This window comes from Platalea leucorodia (assembly GCF_965183815.1).
Source record: "Platalea leucorodia genome assembly, chromosome: 16".
NCBI classification, from domain to species: domain Eukaryota; kingdom Metazoa; phylum Chordata; class Aves; order Pelecaniformes; family Threskiornithidae; genus Platalea; species Platalea leucorodia.
This window is the reverse complement of record NC_138838.1, coordinates 12073356-12091988: the sequence shown is the minus strand read 5'-3', so window position 1 is coordinate 12091988 and position 18633 is coordinate 12073356. Positions and strand designations below refer to the sequence as shown.

General features: G+C 47.2%; 1 protein-coding gene across 3 annotated transcripts in view; it reads right to left on the bottom strand.

The window, feature by feature from the left end:
• Window positions 1–2307: 2307 nt before the first annotated feature.
• Window positions 2308–18633, bottom strand: part of WSCD1 (WSC domain containing 1) — a 33963-nt gene continuing 17637 nt past the window's right edge. For all 3 annotated transcript variants that reach the window (XM_082328349.1, XM_082328348.1, XM_082328350.1), the window contains 5 exons: window positions 15438–15559; window positions 8726–8891; window positions 7080–7244; window positions 6038–6238; window positions 2308–4101 (listed from right to left, as the gene is read on the bottom strand). In XM_082328349.1, the coding sequence (XP_082184475.1) occupies window positions 3749–4101; window positions 6038–6238; window positions 7080–7244; window positions 8726–8891; window positions 15438–15559 (1007 nt within the window). In that variant the 3' untranslated portion in view covers window positions 2308–3748. The remainder of the gene's footprint in view (window positions 4102–6037; window positions 6239–7079; window positions 7245–8725; window positions 8892–15437; window positions 15560–18633) is intronic.

The window sequence follows — 18633 nt, the reverse complement described above, 5'->3', positions numbered from 1 at the left end:
AGTGAAACTCGCGCGCTGCTGTTGTAAGAAACGCATATTTCCACGTGCCACGAATGGGTACAATGTCTGTGCAAAATTCGTACGGTGCAGTGCAGCACGCCAACGTCAGTGCCTGCTGCGCCAGCCTGCTGCGCTGCTCCGGGCAGCTGTGGCAGAGAGCCTTGCCTTTCCATTGCCACTGCATTGCTGACTTCGCATGCAAGGCTAAAGCAACACAGATTATTTGCCCTTGCAAGATGGAGCTTGAGAGAGGACATGATCAATGTCTGTGAGCACATCTGGAGGCCAATAAAACCAGCTACTTCAGCTAAAAGACAATGCTGGGGGAAAAAAAAAAAGGGGGGGGAGGGCAGCGTGAGCTCTGTGTTCAGGCTGTCGGTTTGGAGATGGTTCCTAACCATTAGAGGAAAAAGATTCTGCAACCTTCTTCCTAGGAGAGTAAGGGGTAAAAATACTGCAGTTGTTTTTAAGATAGAAGTCCCGCAAAGATATTGATCTTTGTGTGAAGAACTGGCATGTGGGGATGCAGGCAGCAGCAGGGATTGTGTGCGATGGCCCAAGAAGTCCTTGTCTATTCCCACGGTCTTAACTGAACCCTTGCAGAACATATAGCAAGCTGATACGCACGTGTGTGCGTATACGTGTATCTGTATAATGTATATAGCCTGTGTATATATATTTATATTCTATATATATAAAAATAAAGAGGCAGTCCCTGTACCTCATCTATTAAAAACTGGTTAGCTACAATTTCTTTTTTTAAATGAGCTGATTTTTGGCATGCACAGAGCTAATGAATATTCATAATTTTTGCCCGTTCTAATTTTAGCCTCCTAGAGTCTTCATTACAGGACATGCACATAATTAAGTACCCTTCTTGAGAGTTCACAAACTGTCCTTACTCTCACCATTTAAAGGCTTGAAATGATCAAAATATTTTTTAAATGGTCCTATGAAGCTGTACCAGGCTAGAAAGGCACTATAATAAAATGTCATTCTCATAATCTTAACGTTTTGTGGTGGGCCCAAATTCTGGCCTGTGGTCTCATGCATGCGATTCAGCGAGGCCACGAGCAACTTCTTTCTGTGAAGTATTTGTGCACCTTGCATAGGCTGGGCTCAAATTCCAGGGGATGTGACCCACATCCATCAACAGCAACCGCTGCCCAAATGGACCTTCGAAGTGTTTTAATGCCTACTTTCAAAAAGAATCTGCTCTTTACTAAGTCACAGTAAAGATGATGATAGTCCTGTTTTGTAGCATCCTAATTTACCCACTTCATGCATATGTTTCTGTACCTGTGTGTTTGTGTACTACCTGTGGTGTTTGCTACACCTGTCTAGCACAATATTATTTGGTTTTGAGGCTGGCAGGGGACCTGTGGGGACAATATTAAAAACAGACTAATGCGCACAGCAGGGTAGCAGTCCCAGGCCGAACAAGCCTGGCTGTTTGGCATCTCCCCCCCAGCAGGTGCTCTAATGGCCGTATTTGCACCCCTGACTCCCTGATCCCCAGCCCAGGCTGCTGGGAAGCCGTGCTCCTGTGGGATGTGTCCGTGTGTCCGTGTGAGCCGTGCTCCTGCATGGGGGCCGTGCGGCGTCCTGGGGAGGGCTGCGCCCCGTGCCGGCACCGCAGGGTCTCTGGCACGCGGCCTCGTGCACGCCGCACCCCGACGCCCACCCGTGCCCCCTGGCAAGCGCATGCAAACAGCGGCCAAGTGCAAGGGCAGAGAAGGCTCCAGCTCACTGAAATTGGGATTTGTTGATTTGAAGGCAACGTACAGTGCAGTGTGTGTATTGTTTTAGAAATATGACCATTTTTGCTATTTAAAGCAAGTACTTTTTTAAATTTCTTCCTACTTGCCTTTACGTGGAATTGCAGCATCCTATCTTAGTTGCTTTTCTTGCCTAGAAAGGTTGGACCAGATGATCCTTGAGGTCCCTTCCAACCTGGGATTCTATGATTCTATGCTTTTCTTCAAGCTGCGCCACTTGCATAAACAAAAGGGGATTTCAGCTTTCCTTGTGAACCAGCTCAGTCAACCTCAATCCCGCACCGCTTCCCTGCGGCCCCTTGGGCCTTTGCTGCCAGGGGAGGAACCGGGGATTGGAGATGGGGGCAGGAGAGCCCCGCGGCGAGGCCTGCGCCAGCCGGGTGGTCGGGAGCGCAAAGATGAGCCGTGCGCAGGGCGCAAACAGCGAGAGACTCAGGCCAAAGCGTGCTCCCTGTCCTGTATTTTTTTTAAAGCACCAATGATACACACACAGAGGAAGTCCAGCTCCCTTTATATAAACTTCTTGTTTTATTAAAATTAGTATTTTCAGTCAAGTTTTTAAGGAGTCCTTTATTTCACGTGAACAAAAGCCTCTCGCAGCAGGGCAGCCCCTTGGGCTGTGCGGTTTAACCATCTCCGAGCTGCTCCGGCGGCTCCTGCCCGCAGGCAGGACCACGAGGCCGGCCGCCCCCGCGCCGCACCGGGCTCCCTCCGCACAGCACGCGCGGCCCAGCGCGGGATGAAACAAACCCCAGGGAACTGCAGTGAGTTAGAAATAAACCACGCATCTCTGCTGGGGGTGGCTCCAGAGAGCAGCAGTAAGTAGTTTAATGTTTTTCAGGTTGGACTGCCTTGGTCTTCCTCCAGGGATGAGAGGGGAGGTGGGATCCTGCCCATGCTGGGGCAAGCAGGGCTGGGGCTCATCCCCTTTGCCCCTGCTCCCCCGGGTGGTCCGGGCTTACATCAGTGCTGCCCGGCTGCGGCCACTTCTAGCACCAAGTGCACTGAGTGCGGTGACATTTGGTCCCAACGTTTCTCCGGACCCACCGTGACCTCCGGGCACAGGGATGGAGGCGCAGAACCCTGGGCCGAGCCCCTGGCATGGGCAGCAGCCCCTCCTCTCCCACCCCTCTGGGGCCTCCTCCATGGCCCTGGGGCCAGGTCTTGGGTCTGGTTGGAACTGGTGATGCCCAGGGATTTCCACCTTTCTCCTACGGGTCCCCAGCCATGCACCTCACTGTGGGGGGATGCTGCGGCTGCCCGCCTCCCTGCAGGGCTCACGTGGCCCCGGGCCGTGCCGTTCCTGCAGGGAAGCCTGGGGTTGGTCCTGAAGCACATCTCGGCCCAGCATGCGGGTCACCTTCACCTGGTGGTGCTTTTCTCCCCCTGTACCTCTGACACCGCTGTGGCAGGCGACCTGACCAGCAAACCTGGGAGAAGGAAGCTAGTGCGCTCTACAAAGAAGAAAGCAACTGATTTTTCTTAAGTGCTCAGATGAAAATTGTTGATCAGTGTTAAGACTTTTTTTTTTTTTTTCCCTTTTCCCCCTGCCCCTTTACGTATGTCCGTTTCCAACGCAGTCGCTGTGAAACCCCGAGCGGCCCCGGCAGGTCTGCGATGGCAGCGGGGGCGAGAAGGCAGGGTGCCCGCCGCAGAAGCAGGGGTGCTCTGCTGTGAAGTTCTGAGCCGCTTGTGCAGGGAGGGGCACACGCAGGTAGACACTAAGAGCTTTTGCCTTGGTTTATAACCCAATTTCCATCCTTCATTGCTTGCCTTCTGGAGCACTTAGTGCCCTGAAGAACACCCAAGAGTGGAGAGAATTTGCACTGCTCAGCAGACTCCACAAGTATCTTTGCTTTAACTGCTATAAAGCTCTGGGGTTTTTTTCTTTTTTTTTTCTTGTTCTTTTTTTCTTTTTTTTTTAGAAAAAATTATTTTATTTTTAAACACAGCAGAGTGCTACCAGGCTATCATCTTGGCACGTACTCTCTGGGCAGCCCTGTGAAGTTTCTTCCCCTCAGGGCTTCATCCACTGTCAGGATGTATCTGTTGATAAGATCTTTCATTTCCTGGGTGAACGGCTCAAAATCCTTTTGCTTAGCACCAGACCGCTTGAAATTCCCATCCCTGTTGTTCTCGACGCAGAGCAGTCGGTCCTCTGTCACTGTCACATTCAGAAACTCCACCATTTCCCTCAGCTTGGGGATGAGGCTCTGCTTCAGGTCCTCGTAGTGGACGACGAGCAGGCGCTTCCCGTACTTGAGCCAGTCCAGGACGTGGGAGGCCCACCAGGACGCATAGCTGTTCACGAAGTCAGGCCACTCTAGAGGACCGGAAAACCAGGAAAATGAGACAATGTTAGCTATTCTGTGTTCAACAGTTTTCCAAATGCTATCTTGTGCAACAAGGGTGGAGTTGCTGGGCATGGTCTGGCGTTGCTGGATGGGCGCACGCTGGAGAAGCCAGCACAGCTGGCTGCTGGGGTACGGCAGCTCGGCTTTGCAGCTTCTGCCACGGAGACAGATGATGCTGAACCCCGCTGCCACCCCGTCAGCAGGACTGCGCAGGCTTCATGGCCCCTAACAGGGCTGGGAGCGTCACCGAGCTGCCTAGGAGGGCGGGGGACAGGGCACGGCAGCGGCCGGGTGGGCAGAGCTGCAACTTTGCATCTTTACTCTGCCTTATCTGCAGGAGCTGAGCTCTCCGCACGCCAGCGGTGTGCGTGCCGGGCAGGCGGCTCCGCGCAGGGGCTGGGGGAGGACGGGGCGTCCCGGGGAAGAGTTCGACTGAACGCTGGTGAAGGGGTACGAGCAGGGAAGGCAGCAGGTCCCACTCGGATGGTGGCTTAAGCAAGGCTTTGCCCTGTAACTTCAAGCAGATTCTTTTACTTCTGTGGTTTTCCTACCCTTTTACCTCCATTTCAAATGTAGACTGAGAAAGAGACAGGTTTATTTTATATATATATATATAAACAAATAATAATATAGTAAAGTTTTTATTATGTAAATGCAGCATCAAGACACTGATTTTGGCTGGGGCCCAAGATGTTCCTGACTTCTAAATCTGTCAAATAACGTATCTGTCTGCGTGCTTTCCCGCCTGCTTCTGGGGAGTCTGGATAAGGAAATAGGATTAATAGGGAAGATTCTTCTGTTCTGGCACGGGGGAGGGATTTCGGGTCACCTGCCAGGATCACTGGGACAAAATTTACTGAATTATTTTCCCACCTTTGCCTTGGCCGTTAATGGCATCTCAATCTCTATTTGCTGTCTGTGATAACTTAATTTTCAAAGGGTCAAGATAGTCCTAGCTAAAGCTTTTGGGCTGGGTAAAGAGCGTTTGTTGCTGAAGTGTAACAATTTGTAGTTTGCAGTACAGGAAAGCCATTCCTTCCAGACTTTTTCTCTTTTCTAAGGGCTATTTTGTCTGGTTTTTGATGACTAGGTCTTGAGTTGTGACTGATGAAAGCTGATACGTGAACTTGGGAAAGAAATACGCTGTGACAGAGGACGCTTCCCCCAGCCCTGTGCTGCGTGGTTTGCCAAGCCGCAGCTGCAGTGCCTAAAACGCGCACGAGGAGAAATGCAAGCCGAATCTCTTCTCTGCTGCAGAGCCTGAATGCAGCAGTGTCTTCAGTGGGGAAAATGTAGTCATACCACCCAGCTTGCCAGTCAAATGCATGAAGCATGGCAGGCATATTCTGAAGTCTTTTCATGTGTTCAAGGAACACTGCATCTCAAGTCCCCTTATTGCTATTATCCTTATTTATCTGCAGTGCAGTAGCACCTGTGCAGTGCTGTAAAATTTCCTTCAGGAAATGTCATGCTCCATTGAATCCTCCAAATCTTAAATTAGATTTCTCACGGTTATTACATGCTGCAGGGGCAAATTTTCTTCACCTCGCATAGCTTCGCAAATGGGCTGTACGCAGGGGTGTTGTACCCAGACATGTTTTCTCTGCCAAACAGCGTGATGGCAGCAGCGTTGCTGCATGCCTGTGGCCGCAGCACTGGTGCTGCCCTACCCGCCTCTCCATGGCGGTGGATGTACCGCAAGACCACAACTACTCCCAAAGTGCAGGTCTGAGTGCTTTTGGGACTGATCTTGGCTGCGGTGGGACTCGGGTCCCACTGAATTTGTTTGCAGTGCTGACTCAGGTCCCGGTGCATTACCCCCGCCCCAGCATGCCAAGAAGAGAAGTTTCAAACTGTGTCCGAAGCGGCAGCAGGCTCCCTGCCCGCGCCGGGGCGTTGCGTTACCTTTGCTCTTCCAGTTGCGGTCGGTGGCGTACCCCAGGTGCCCGGCGTATTTCCTGTTGAACTCCGCCATCAGCGACTTGTACGGGTTCCTTATCAACAGGATCGCCGAGTCGAACATTTCGATCTCTGTCTTGCCGCTTTCATGTGTTTTCACACAGATGGTCCTTCGACTTCTCCAGTGGTCTTTTTCTCCTTTAAAACCTGTTTTACAAGACAGGATTGTTGGCTTTTTCGCTCGGTTATATGTCTGTGCCTTTTCATGCTCTAAATCATTTCCTACAGTGGTGCAAAACTGTTGTGAAAGTACCAGTCAGTTAAACCCATCACCCAGGACCTGGGACCAGGGCTAAATTTTATTCCTGGCCTGCCACTGGCCTGCAAGGCTTATTGGCTTTATTTGGTTGGGAACTATCTTCTTGTGTGCTTCTCCATGCCTGCTGTACGGAGGACCCGGTCCCTGGCTGGAGCCCCAGCTGCTGAGCGGGGCGTGCGCTGGGAGCCAGGCTTTGCTCTGCTGGGGAGGACCTCATCGGCACCTCGCTGCAAAAGGGCTGTTTTTCTCAGGGCCGGTGCTTGGCGCTTGCGAATATGGTGCCCCCTCAGGACACTGTCCTCCAAGAATAATTAGTAATATTTAAAAATTCACCCCTTGTGTTTCATGTGACCCTACTGAAGGGTCTTACCCTCAGGGTTTAGTCAATTTTTTTCAGTCAACTAGTCTTTTGGACCAGTCTATTAGATGGGAGCTGCACACGTGCATGTGCATGGCAGCACCAATGCAGGCGACATGCAAATTTTGCAAATCGAGAGCCTGGCTGTTGTCTGTGAAAGCAGCCGCCTGTCAGGCTCAGCGCTGCTGGAGCAGTCCCTGCTGCTGTCTGCACCACGTGAGACCGCTCGTTCCAGGCATGTGTTTAAATTTTACCAAACGTGCTGACAGCGCCAGCCTTTGCTGGCTCAATGCAGAAGGTTGCCAGAGCGAGTAAGTAAAGCTTTGTGCCTCGGAAAGGCTTTATGTGTCCCATCCCTCCAGATACGGTACCTTTGTTGTAGAGAGCTCCATCGAAGTAATAGCTTCCCGTGTAGTATCCCGTGGCGTGCTCTATCAAATGGCGAGCCCACGTATTCCCAGCCCCAGGAAAGCTTGACAGAGCAACGAACACTTTGGATTTGGTGGTTAAGAATTTCCTGTCTGTGCAGCGGGTGTCTGTGAGTACAGAAGATATTTCATTGTTAGCATTGTGGCTTTTTAATAATTCCACTGACAGCTCTTGATTACAGGGTTTATTGCTTCTTTCTTCTCTCTCTTACGAATATAGGATATCAATTTGAGTCCAGTTGTGAGTCGGCTACTTCCCAAAATTAATTCAGCCATAAGAGGCCAAAGAGATTATCCTCAGAAGAGGTTTTTGCTGGTTTTGTGTTAGACAACGCTTTTTTGATAGAGCTGTGGCAAACCATTGTACTTGCCAGCAAGTTGTGATAAAAGCCCCTTGATGCCTGTTTGCTAACGGCTATTTGCCTGGCAGGTTGGCTCTTCAATGAAACCCGAAATGTGCCATTATACCTGGAAATTGTGAGTTTTATAATGCAGGAGAACCGCCCCCCTACTGAAAGGAGCTGGCGTTCAATTAAACCCCCAGGCCGTCATTCCTCTCCAAAGGGCCCAAGGCAGCCACGAGCCCACGTTGCGTTAATCTCCCATTGGGGCTAGGCACCTTGTTTCTATACATGCTTTCGTAAATCCTAACCTTATTCTTAGTGTGCCAATAAAAGCAAGGATAGGATGAGAACCAATCTTGACCCTCTGTGATGATTCAACAAGAAGCCAGGAAATAAATTAGAAATTACTCTCTCCATTCTTCAAAGCAGCCTCTAGATGAAGGCATGGCTAGAAATGCCAGTGCAGTCCAGAGGAGGCTGCTACTACTGATCTACACAGATGTGGGAAGTAGTAGCAATTTCATGAAAGCAAGTGTTCTTCTTGCATGATCTTTTCATGTGCTGGTGTCTGCAGTCTACCTCTGAACTGGGAGATGGAGGAGAAAAAAGGGTGTTGGGTTAAAAAAAAGCCCAGCACCAATCCAGAAAAGTACTTAATTTGCTTAATTTTAAGTTTGTGAGAAGTTTCACTGAACTCAGTGCAAGTCATTGCATGGATAAAGTTGCTGGTGCCACCTAAATGGTTTGCTGGATTGGAGCCTTATTCTCTGCTTTATTTTCTGGCTTTGAAACATGTATGCAAATGAATATTTTAGAGGAAGATGGGGAGAGCAAAATTAAAATCTGCAGAGCTGCCTCGGTGGCTGCGTAACCTGGGGGCTGGGTGTGCGTTTAATGAGCAGGACTGGAAGCAGAGTCCCCAGCTGCTCAGGGTGCTGCATGGCTCGGGGTCTGCCTTCCCCAGGCTCTGCCTTGTTCTCTCCACCTGCAAAATAATTATATTTTTCCATGGCAAGGAGAGGCTGTGCTGCTTAATGAAAGAATGGAAAGATGCATATTTACCAGTGCAATTGCAAGGGGGGGATTTAGATAAGGACCGTTTCCTAAATTCCTGTGTTGTGATACCAACCATTGTGGCTAAGCCTGCTGTGAACTCCATCACTCTTACCCACTGCAGAAGGGGCGCAGGGGCTATTTCCAGCAGTGGTGGGTCTGGCCCTGGCACAACAAGGCTGGAGGTCATACCTTGCACAGGTGTCTGATAAACCAGGCAGTATTTTCCCTCGGCGGCGCTGCTGGCGTTGTGCATCCCGCTGCAGAGCAGCCCGTCTGCGCCGTCGTGCAGCGAGAAGCGCCCGGTGGGGTAGCCGCAGTAGCACTCCTGCCCTCGGATGACTGCCAAGGGAAACTCCTACGGAAGAGAGAAAATAGATCAGTGCGTAAATGCCGCGGCATCAACAGCCCGCAGGGAATGCTGCTGCTATACAAAGAAATATAAATCTTCACAAGGCCACTGTGAAGATCAAAGCAGTGTTTGATATATCATTGTAGAGCTCGTGCTTCTTATACTACTACTGTCTTTCATATGGCAATTTCTTAAAAATTGTTTTTCAGACACCAGCCATGTAAAGCTTGAAAATTCACAACATTCTGGTTTTTTTCATTATTCATAAAAATTATTTTATAATATTCCTGCAGCACCTACTATGAAATTCCACCTGCAAAACATCAGTGTGGGAAAAGTTGTTCTTATTTACCCCCAAAACGAGCATTTTGAATTGGATCATCTTTTGAACTTCCATTTATATTCCCCCAAACTGAGGAGTCAGCTGTTAAAAGGTTTGCCTTTTTACCAGAGCTTGTGTGGAGGCAACTTGCCCTTAAACTTAAAGAATTTAAGTGGAGAAGGAAATTTAGACCCACTAACTGCTGCAATCATGTTTAAAAATAGAAAGAAAAAAGTCAAGCCATAGAAGTATGCGTCTTAGTCTGACTTCTTCACAGTTTGCAAAAAATTACGGGGCACAGAGGGGCTGATACAGAATTTGAGAGCTACTGTGTATATTTTTGGAAAAACTCTTTAGAAATACGATACCAAGTAATTTTTGGTACATCTGTTCAGAGGGACTGCACCAGAAAGGGCAGAGGGGGACCTGCAGCGCCCGAGTGCAGCCGTAGCCGTGCCTGGGGCTGGGAGCGAGCTCAGGCTGAGCACGCAGGGTTAGCGCCGCTGCGCCTGGGCTGTCTTCAGCCACGGACACTTCTTGGTTTATGCTACCTTGCTTCTAGATAGGGAAACCTCATGTGGAATCCAGAGTGACCGCTGCAAATGACAGGTATCTCAGCAGAGTGTAAAATGTGCAAATACAAGAAAATTATAGGGAGTGTTCGTTGCAAGGAAACAATTCTCAAGGAAAATTTCTGGCTGTAAGAGGTTTCTTTTCAATGGATTCGATGAAAAGTAATTCAGGTTTTGGTGTACCTGTCTTACCCAAAACAGGCTGCAAAGCAGCGTTGCTGTGTGGTGGCAGAGCAGTGAGGCTGGGCTGATATGGATGAGAATTAAGCGAAGTTTGAGGGAAACGTGCTAATTATTTGCTGAAGAAATTAGCAGTTGCTTATGTGCTCAACAGGAAAGGCACACTTACTACTTTGCTGAAACTGGCCCTAAAATTCAGTCTTTCTCCTCTTTACCAGGAGGACTGGGGTTGCTTTTCCTTGGGTTTCCGAAGTCCCCCGATGGCTCGCTCAGCGGCGCGGGGGTGCATTGGCGTGCAGGGATGGGCTCGGCGCCGCCACAGAATGGCTGAAGGAAGCTCAGGGGTTATTCGAGTGCAGAGCATTCAGTTCCACCTATTTCATATCGATACTTTTTGCCTTTTAAAAGTCTTTTGGAGTCTGGGAGTGCCTGACAGGACTGCTGAGCAGCTTATCTCTCGCTTTTCCCCACGTGTTCATCCTCTGATAAGGAGTCAAATACAACACATGTGCCATCTGTGCCCAAACAGCCAACATTTGCTTAGCGAATGAGATACGACATTGTCAAAAACTATTTACAGATTTGATCCAAGGGCAAAATAGTTCTGTTTCTGCCTGCAAACAGAAATTTTTCCTTTACAATGAGGCAGTGTTTCTCAGTTTGAGAAATTAGTAAGTGCCCTGGCTGTCAAACACAGCCTGGAATAAAAATGTACCTTGTACCTCGTGCCAAGCGGTACCCACAAGTGATTGACTTTTCTGGAAGGCTGGAGGTTTTGTGAAGAGACCTAAGCAAACGCTTCTCCGTACTTCTGCGTCCACAGAGGCACTGGTCAGTACGGTGCCGCCCTGCAGCCGCTCCGCATGCGGTGCAGGGTACCGGGGGTGCGGGGTGCCCGGGCCCTTCCCCGGCTGTCGGGCTGCCCCGCGCCCGGGCAGCCCTCCTGCTGCTCCGGCAGCAAGTGGTTGGAGGAAGGGGAGAAACGGGGAGCGGGCTTCACAAGTGAGAGTTTCAAAGTTTCAGTGATGGCAGCGCATGCGCTGAAAGAAGCACGACAGTAGTGCTGGGAATCGCACCAGGATCCACAGCGTCGGTGCAAAGCGCTGTAATCAGCCGGCTGATTATTCGGACCGTGCATCTACCTGATGCAGTGCATGAAGTGATTGCAAAGTAACGTATTCAGTCTTCACTTTCCATCAGCATTTAATCAAAACTACAAGCCATCCGCTTTGCTCACCTGTGTATTTAATGTAAGCCCCAAGCTGTGGTTACGGCTTTAAGCAACCATGTAACTTTTAAGTGCAGGACTAGTCCTCAAGCTCAGCACACACAAATCTGTGATGCTTCGCTTTGGTTAAATGCAAAACCTGCAGGTCTATGAATAAGCATTTTTCTGCATTGAGCTTTAGAGCATGCATTGCCAGGCTCAGGTGTCCATCCTGTGAGCTGTAATTCAGTGAGAGCTGATGTCAATGGAATATTTACATAAGAATTTGTTAGATGAACCCTCAACAGGTAGTTTAAGTGCTGTAAGGAAAGCAATCATTCTCCAATAGCAATGCAGATGATGTGATGATTCAATCACTGACTGTTTTTTATTAGATTGTATCCAAATTAAGAATTATGAATAGATTAAAAATACACTTATCTGGTTCTACTCTGATTACTTTGCTAAATTCATTTCTTTTCCAACTTCCTATACTAACTATCCTACCTGATGCAGTTAAATTTTTTCTCTCAATCTACCAAAAAGAATAAGAGATGGGGGGCTAATCATGGAAAGAAATTTGTCTCCCAAGTAAAAATGATGGGTTTGGTTTATTTAAAAATGGGCATGTTCATTTTGCAACAAACCTAGAAGTCATTCTTCAAGTTTTCATTGAACTGGATATTCTAAGAGCAAAGAATAAATACCATAAAGCCAATCACACCCTTGTTTTACACTGTGATCTCTTGAGGCCAGGGGACAATTCCTCAGTGCGCTGTTATACCCAGCGTGACCCTGATTTGAAATATTTCTCTCTCGCAGCTGCAATAAAGTCAGCGAGGCTGTGGTTATCTGTGCCAGCTGAGGTTCTGGCCTACTTATATTTGTTTTAATGTGTTTAAATAAAATCTAAATGAAGGTATGAAAACACTCTGTATGAATTCTACAATGGGTTTTGGATCAAAATCCCAGGAGTCTTTTGTTTATGGGTAAATAATGGCATGTAGCTACATCTGGAATCCAAACTAGCAGGCCTCTTTTTGAAATTAGAAGATTGCTGTATTCTGTATATTGTTGTATAAAGAAAAGAAAAAGCATCTTAGAGCTAGTAGTGTTCAAGTGTGCAAGCTTGCTGGCATGGCTTTTGGATGCATTGAGATGCTGGGGTTCTCTCCTCAATACTTCGTGTTCTTCCAGATTTTATTCGTGTTATCATATATAACTGCATACAGCAGCTGAGTGGTGAAAGGACTGTTTATTTAAAAATATAAATTCAAATGGAGACGGCTCATTTAGTATGCAGCTTGGCTTATACAAGAGCAGATATGAAAATTATGGCTTCTAGCCAAGGGACCTAGCACAGAAACATATTCATGGATCTGTGTTGTGGGGTGATAATGGGTTGCTATTAAGCCATGTCATCACTCTGTTAATTAAGAAAGAAACTGATAATTAAGGGTACTTAGCAGGTTTCATCTGGAGTTGTTACCTCAAATTCATATCTCAAATGCTTCCAAGGGCTGGAGCTACCATTTCAGTTGCACAAAGCAATTTGCAAGGCTAACAAATAAATATGGTATGCCTCAATTTGCTTTTCTTCTAAGTCCCAAAGAGCAAAAGACTTATTCATGTGTTTAACTTCAAGCATCCCACTGGTTCCTTTTAAAAGTTTTTTTCAGGATACATAGAAATTGGTGGGATAATTCTTTTCAGCGTAACAGGCTGGACTAAAATGCCAGTGCCTTCCTGATTTCAGGAGGGCAAAGTTGTTGCTATCGGCTAGGAAGTTGCCTATCCTATTTTGAAAGGAAAGGAACCCAAGTTGGGACAAATGTTTGCAGTGTCGGAATAGGACTTGGTTTGGTATCTAGAGTTAAAGCGCAAATCGGTGTGTAACAACTGGACTTGTGGATATGCAATTGCTGCTGCTTCAGTGGAGGGAGACCTTGCCAGTCTTTGTGTTGGCAAATGTTCTCTAGTAGTCGCTTTCCAAAGGGTAGCATGGTGCCTAGCAGGGCTACAGCAGCGGGGGAAGGATAAGCAAGTTGTTACCTGCACCGTTTTAGGGAAGGAATAAATGGGAGAGGTACCAAACCTTTTCTTTGCCTTCCTTCAGTACCTTTTCCTCTTAATGTTACCCTTTCTGCAGTCCTCTCCATGCCCCCTGTGCAGAAAGCATCTGTTTAGATAATCCTTCACAATATCTGGTTTGCTGATGGCTTTCTCACACAAGCTTCATCAAGGAAATATGCATTGACTCTAACTCTGGAGAGGCACCGGCTGTTCTGCAGAGATGGACAGTTTCCTCCGTCCCGCTGCTCTCCTCTGTCCTAGTCCCGTTCGAATGTCACACTAACGTGGTACGTTTTTGGTTGTTTTTTGTTTTCCTATCCTTCTCGGTCACCGGTAATTTCAGATGCTTCCACTTTTTGGCTGCATGGCCAGAAAACCTTGAAGGAACTACACTCCTGAAAGTGCACTTATTTAGAAAAGTCATCTCCCAAAACCAGAATGGCATGACTGTGCTTAAAAACATTGACCTCATGTTTGAGCACATCTGAAAACAACTTCTCCAGATAGATACTTCATATCGTTCTCCCAGATAGAGAAGCAATAATTAATTGCACTTCATCAGTAAATATTAATACAATGATGCTACATGTGGGTAAACTGACACAGAAAGATCAAGATTTTTCTTTCCACCATTAAACAATAGATTAATGGCAGAGCTTGGAAAGAATTGCTCACGAAGTCCTGCTTTACTGAACATTTATATGCATAGAAGATGTGAGAGCGTGTTTGTATGCATGTTTGTAAGGTGCTATACACAGGGTATGTGGGTGATTCACTGCAATTCGCTGCACGAAGTTAATTCCATGATGCATTCTTAAAACACTGATGAGCTGGTATAGAGGATATGTTGACTGGGAAAAGCTTTCCCACTCTGCCTAGTAATTAAGAAGATTTGTTGTTCATGCCTTAATAGTTTTAATCAATTTTGTGATGCTAGAAAACAAAGTAATTGAATGTTCAGTTTAGTGCATGAGGCTGAATGTGGCTGCAGGCTAAATCTGACCACACAGTGAACCCTCCTCTGTCCAAAAACATAAGCCCCATCGGAGTGGGGAGGAAGGGAGGGAACAAATCACAGCAACAGCCACTAAAGCAAGGGTTGCCCTGGCCAAATGTTCCCTCCTGTGAAGACACCCGAGTCCATCAAAGTCAAACTCCTTCAGTTCTTAAATCCATGGTCTTACTCTGTGACAAGTGTGGAGGATGAGCGAAGGTGATGCTTCAGGCCAAGAGCGTGCACCAGGAGAGCAGATGTTAGCATGCCCTTCTCTCCAAAAGCCAATAAGCACACAACTGACTTTGTTTGTTGCTTTCTTGTAGTCTTGATATATCGGTATGAAATAGTGCAATGATTCCATTTTAAATTAAAATAAACTAGATTTAAATAACATAGGTTATAATGAAAGTGGTATAAATTCTTCTGGTGTGGAAAAAGACACATTTGTATAAAAATACCAGGAAAGTCCACCTGCGTTCAGTGTGCTTATCTGCTAAAATTTTTCTTTGGCAGCTTTTTTTTTTTTATATTTAAGATTGTATCCCATTCCTAGCCAACACGGTTACACACTGGTGTAAAAATTGTGTGTAGCTACCTCAGCATTACATCCTCTTGTTCGCTATGGCAATGCCTGCTGCTGCACCATCAAGGAGCCCAAGACCAAAGGGATTGCTTTGGAGGGGAGCACCCAGGGCTGTGCAAAGTGGAGGGCGCTGGGGCTCGCTTCTCCCTGCCCTGCACACGCGTGGCTCCCCGAGATCTGAGTGGGGACCAGCTCCCCGGAGGGCACTGGAGCCACATTTCAGGTGCTGCCAGCCCACATCCACCCTCTGGCAGCGTGTCTCCCCATGGGCTGCGTCCACCGAGACCTCCCCCGGGTCAGATCTGGCTCTGGGCTTGGTTTGAATGTGACACAGAAATGGTATCGATTTCCTCACGGTCGATATTTGTCACTTAGAACGGCTTTTCTGTGCATCACATTTAGTGGCATCACTCTGACGGCTTTCCCTCCCGCCTTCCCCACTCGAGAGAGCGGATGGACCAGATGCATCACTGGGTATTTACTCTGATGAGTTTTGCCCTTTAGAAACTCATTTACAAATTCAAAGCTCTAAGGCACTAATCTCTGCTATTTCCTTAGTAGATTAAAATTTAAAATAACAAAAAAGAAGAAAGGATGTGAAATGAGAACTGTTCTTACTTTCTTGGAGCAAAATTCAGAGCACATCTCCACCGTCAAATTGGGCTGTATCAAAGAGGCTGGAAAGGTGTCTGTTAAATTTTCTGGAGCTCTAAAACATCCTCGATAGATAACATTCCTCCCTGCAGGGATATGAAATAGGTTTCTCTTGAGAAAACAATGTCCGTAGTATCCTGCCTCTTTCACAAAGAACAATATTAGGTTCAGAAGCTAAAAATAATAAAATAGATCTTATATTCCAAATGCTGTAGAAATAAGAGAAACCATGATATACGCTAGAAAAAATGTGTTGCAAATTCTGTGGTATTGAAAGGAGCACATGCCTTTAGCTTTGTACTAACCACTGAAAGTAGGCCTGCAGCAAAGAGTTTAAATTAAATTCCACCAGTGGAGGGCATTGCTATTGTTTGCAAGTCCCAGTTTTCTTTTGAAGGCATGCTTTCCCCTGAAAGACTTAAAAGCCCCGATAAAGATCTACAAAGCTTCCCGTGATCTGCACCAGAAAAGGAAAGGAATTTCAATGAATCCTGAAAGCCCCCACAGGGACCCACCTTCCTGCACATCTGCTCAGCTGCTGAGCTATCCCTCTCCTCTTCCCACTCTTTTCTTTTCAGGGCAAGGGAGTTTGCTGCAGCCTTCGCCATCTAAACTAGGCTTTTGTAGGCTGTTCAGGGAGAACAGCTTTCTTCAAGCCTTGAGCATCAGCCTCTGATCTCACCTGCTCCTGTATAAATGCCACAGAGTTTGGCAGGATTGCTCCATTTTTTGCATCACTGTGACTGAAGTCAGGATTTGGCCCAAATACTTGTTACAAGCAGCAATACATTTTTCCCTCCTGCTTAAGAGAGAAATGTCCCCTGTCAGACCCAAACAAAAACCCAAAGCTCTCATGGAAACTCACTGCCCCAGGTGAGGCCATGCATTTGCACAGATGAACTAATGGTAATGAAGAAAATAACATTGTGTGGCTGGTTAGAAAAAGAAAAAAGGCTGCATGTTGTACGGCACTTCTGTAATTCTTAGGATTTTGTGGGCTTTACAAAGGTGGAAAATGCGTTTACTTCATTGCTGCGTACTCTCTATTGACAGAATTTGCCTAGCATGACTCAGTAAGGAGAAAGGTGGATTTGGGAACGAATTTGGGTCGTCTGAGTCCTGGTCCGCACCCACTGGCTACCTTAAACAATACTCAGCAGAACCGATGTGGGGAATGTATGGGATGACAGGAGAGATGCAGTGCAGTTTTGAAGGAAATATTTGGTTCTGCATGGATTTTCTGGCAGAAGGGCCCAGCTTCTCCAGCATGAGCCAAGAGCAATCTAAGGAGCGGCTGCTTAAATATTGTTCTAATAACTGTTCAAACCAGTTACTAGAAGCAATGCTATATCTTTCGGATCACTCAGGAGATATGAAAATATAATGACTCTATGCAAGTTTGGGGAAACGGGAGTCTCCCTGAGACCAGATCACTGCAAGCACAGCACCAAAGAATAAAGGAGCAGAAGCTTTTTGGCTTCTCAGAATGCTCATGAAAGACTTCCTACTAAATCTCACACTAATATTTAATCCCTGAAACAAAATGTTTATGAACACGTTTAGAGTTGTCTCAGCAGGTCAGGAAGAAAGCTTGAACTGCCCACGCCGGCTCTGGGGAGGGAGCAGGGTTTGCAGAGGAACCCCGGGTCACACTGGAAATGTGCTGTATTTACGTCGTCTGCCCGCTTTCTGGGGAAGAATGGCTGAATCCTGCCCCGAGGAAAACGGCGCTCTGTGCCCCAGTGATCCCCGGGCTGCAATAGCTGCAGACTTTGAGCTTCGTTGCATTTAATGCGACATGGGGGCACGAGTCCTGCGGCGCAGGAGCTGCGCAGCTCACGGTGCCCGGGGAGCCAGGGTGGGAAGGGGGAGGAACAGAGAGAGGAGCCGGCAGCCAGCAAACCCCCTGTCTAGGAAGGTTTAAATGGAGATGCCGCTGGATCTGCTCTGCATAAGGAGAAGCCTTATGCGAAGTCTGTTTGCTGTATTGCATAGTGTAAATCACGGACGCTGTTACAATTTCAGAGTTACTTTCCAATATACTTGTTCATCGTGATTAATACTTCTGTTGGCCTCTCAGCTAGCTTGTGTCAGTGGGATTCTTCAAACAGTCAAGTATCAGGTATTACTAAGGGCAAACAAAATACAAATCTAGCTCCAGGCTAGACTAGTTTGATGACTAATTCATTAATACTTAAGAAAAAAATAAATGCCGCCTTTTCCTGTGAAATATGTATATATATTTTATGCTGAAGATTTAAACAGTGATGCATGTCCCGGGAAACCTGCCAATGTGCCTGTCAGCCTGACACTAGCAATTTAGGTCTGTGTACCTTTGATATATAATTTATATGTAGCTGGGTGGATTATTGTACAAACCTTGACTTGTCTTTAAGAAGAAATGAAGTACCATCAATACTGGCACAACCTAAGGTCTTGGTGCTTCTTCTCAGCAAATAACATCCGTTAAGGTCTTGTGAGCTTGCCAAAAGTAAAGACTGCTCAGCTGTTTAGATATTATATGTGCTTTGTGTTGCCCCAAAGGTTTATCTATTGTATCTCCTGTGGTAGCTAATTGAATGACAAGTAGAGTAAGTGTTGTCATCTAAAGATGAAACAAAAATCCCAGCCGCCACTAGAACAGAAGTCCTTGGAAGAACAAAACAACGTGGTCTCATTTCTCTCACTTAGGAGAGAGATCGGTGTGCGTCTCTCTCTGGCCTCTACTTATTCTCCTGCTGCAGTCACATAGCAATTATTTTGCTTAGGATCATTTCTGAGCTTAGGGTGGCATCGATACGAGTGCTTTTCTGCCCTTCCCTTGTAAGGCACCCGCTTCCAGGATTGTTTCTTAAACACGTGTGGGTTTCTCCCTCTGCAATGGTTGCGAAAGGGAGTAGCTTTTCAGCTGAAGTTCTGCTGCTGTTGCAATCGCTCTGCACTGTGTTTTGTTTCTTCCCCGGTGACACTAACTTTCTATGTGGCAGCCCTGAGGCAGCCGCGCCAGGCACATCTCACCGCTCCGAGGCAGTGAGCGGAGCTGCTGTTTCAGGGAGGGAGCCGGGGACAGGACCAGCAGCAAATGGACATTGTGCCCCATGGGCACCTTTGTCCTTTGCCGTTTCAAACTCTGGTGACAAACGGAGCGAGAGAGCAGCAG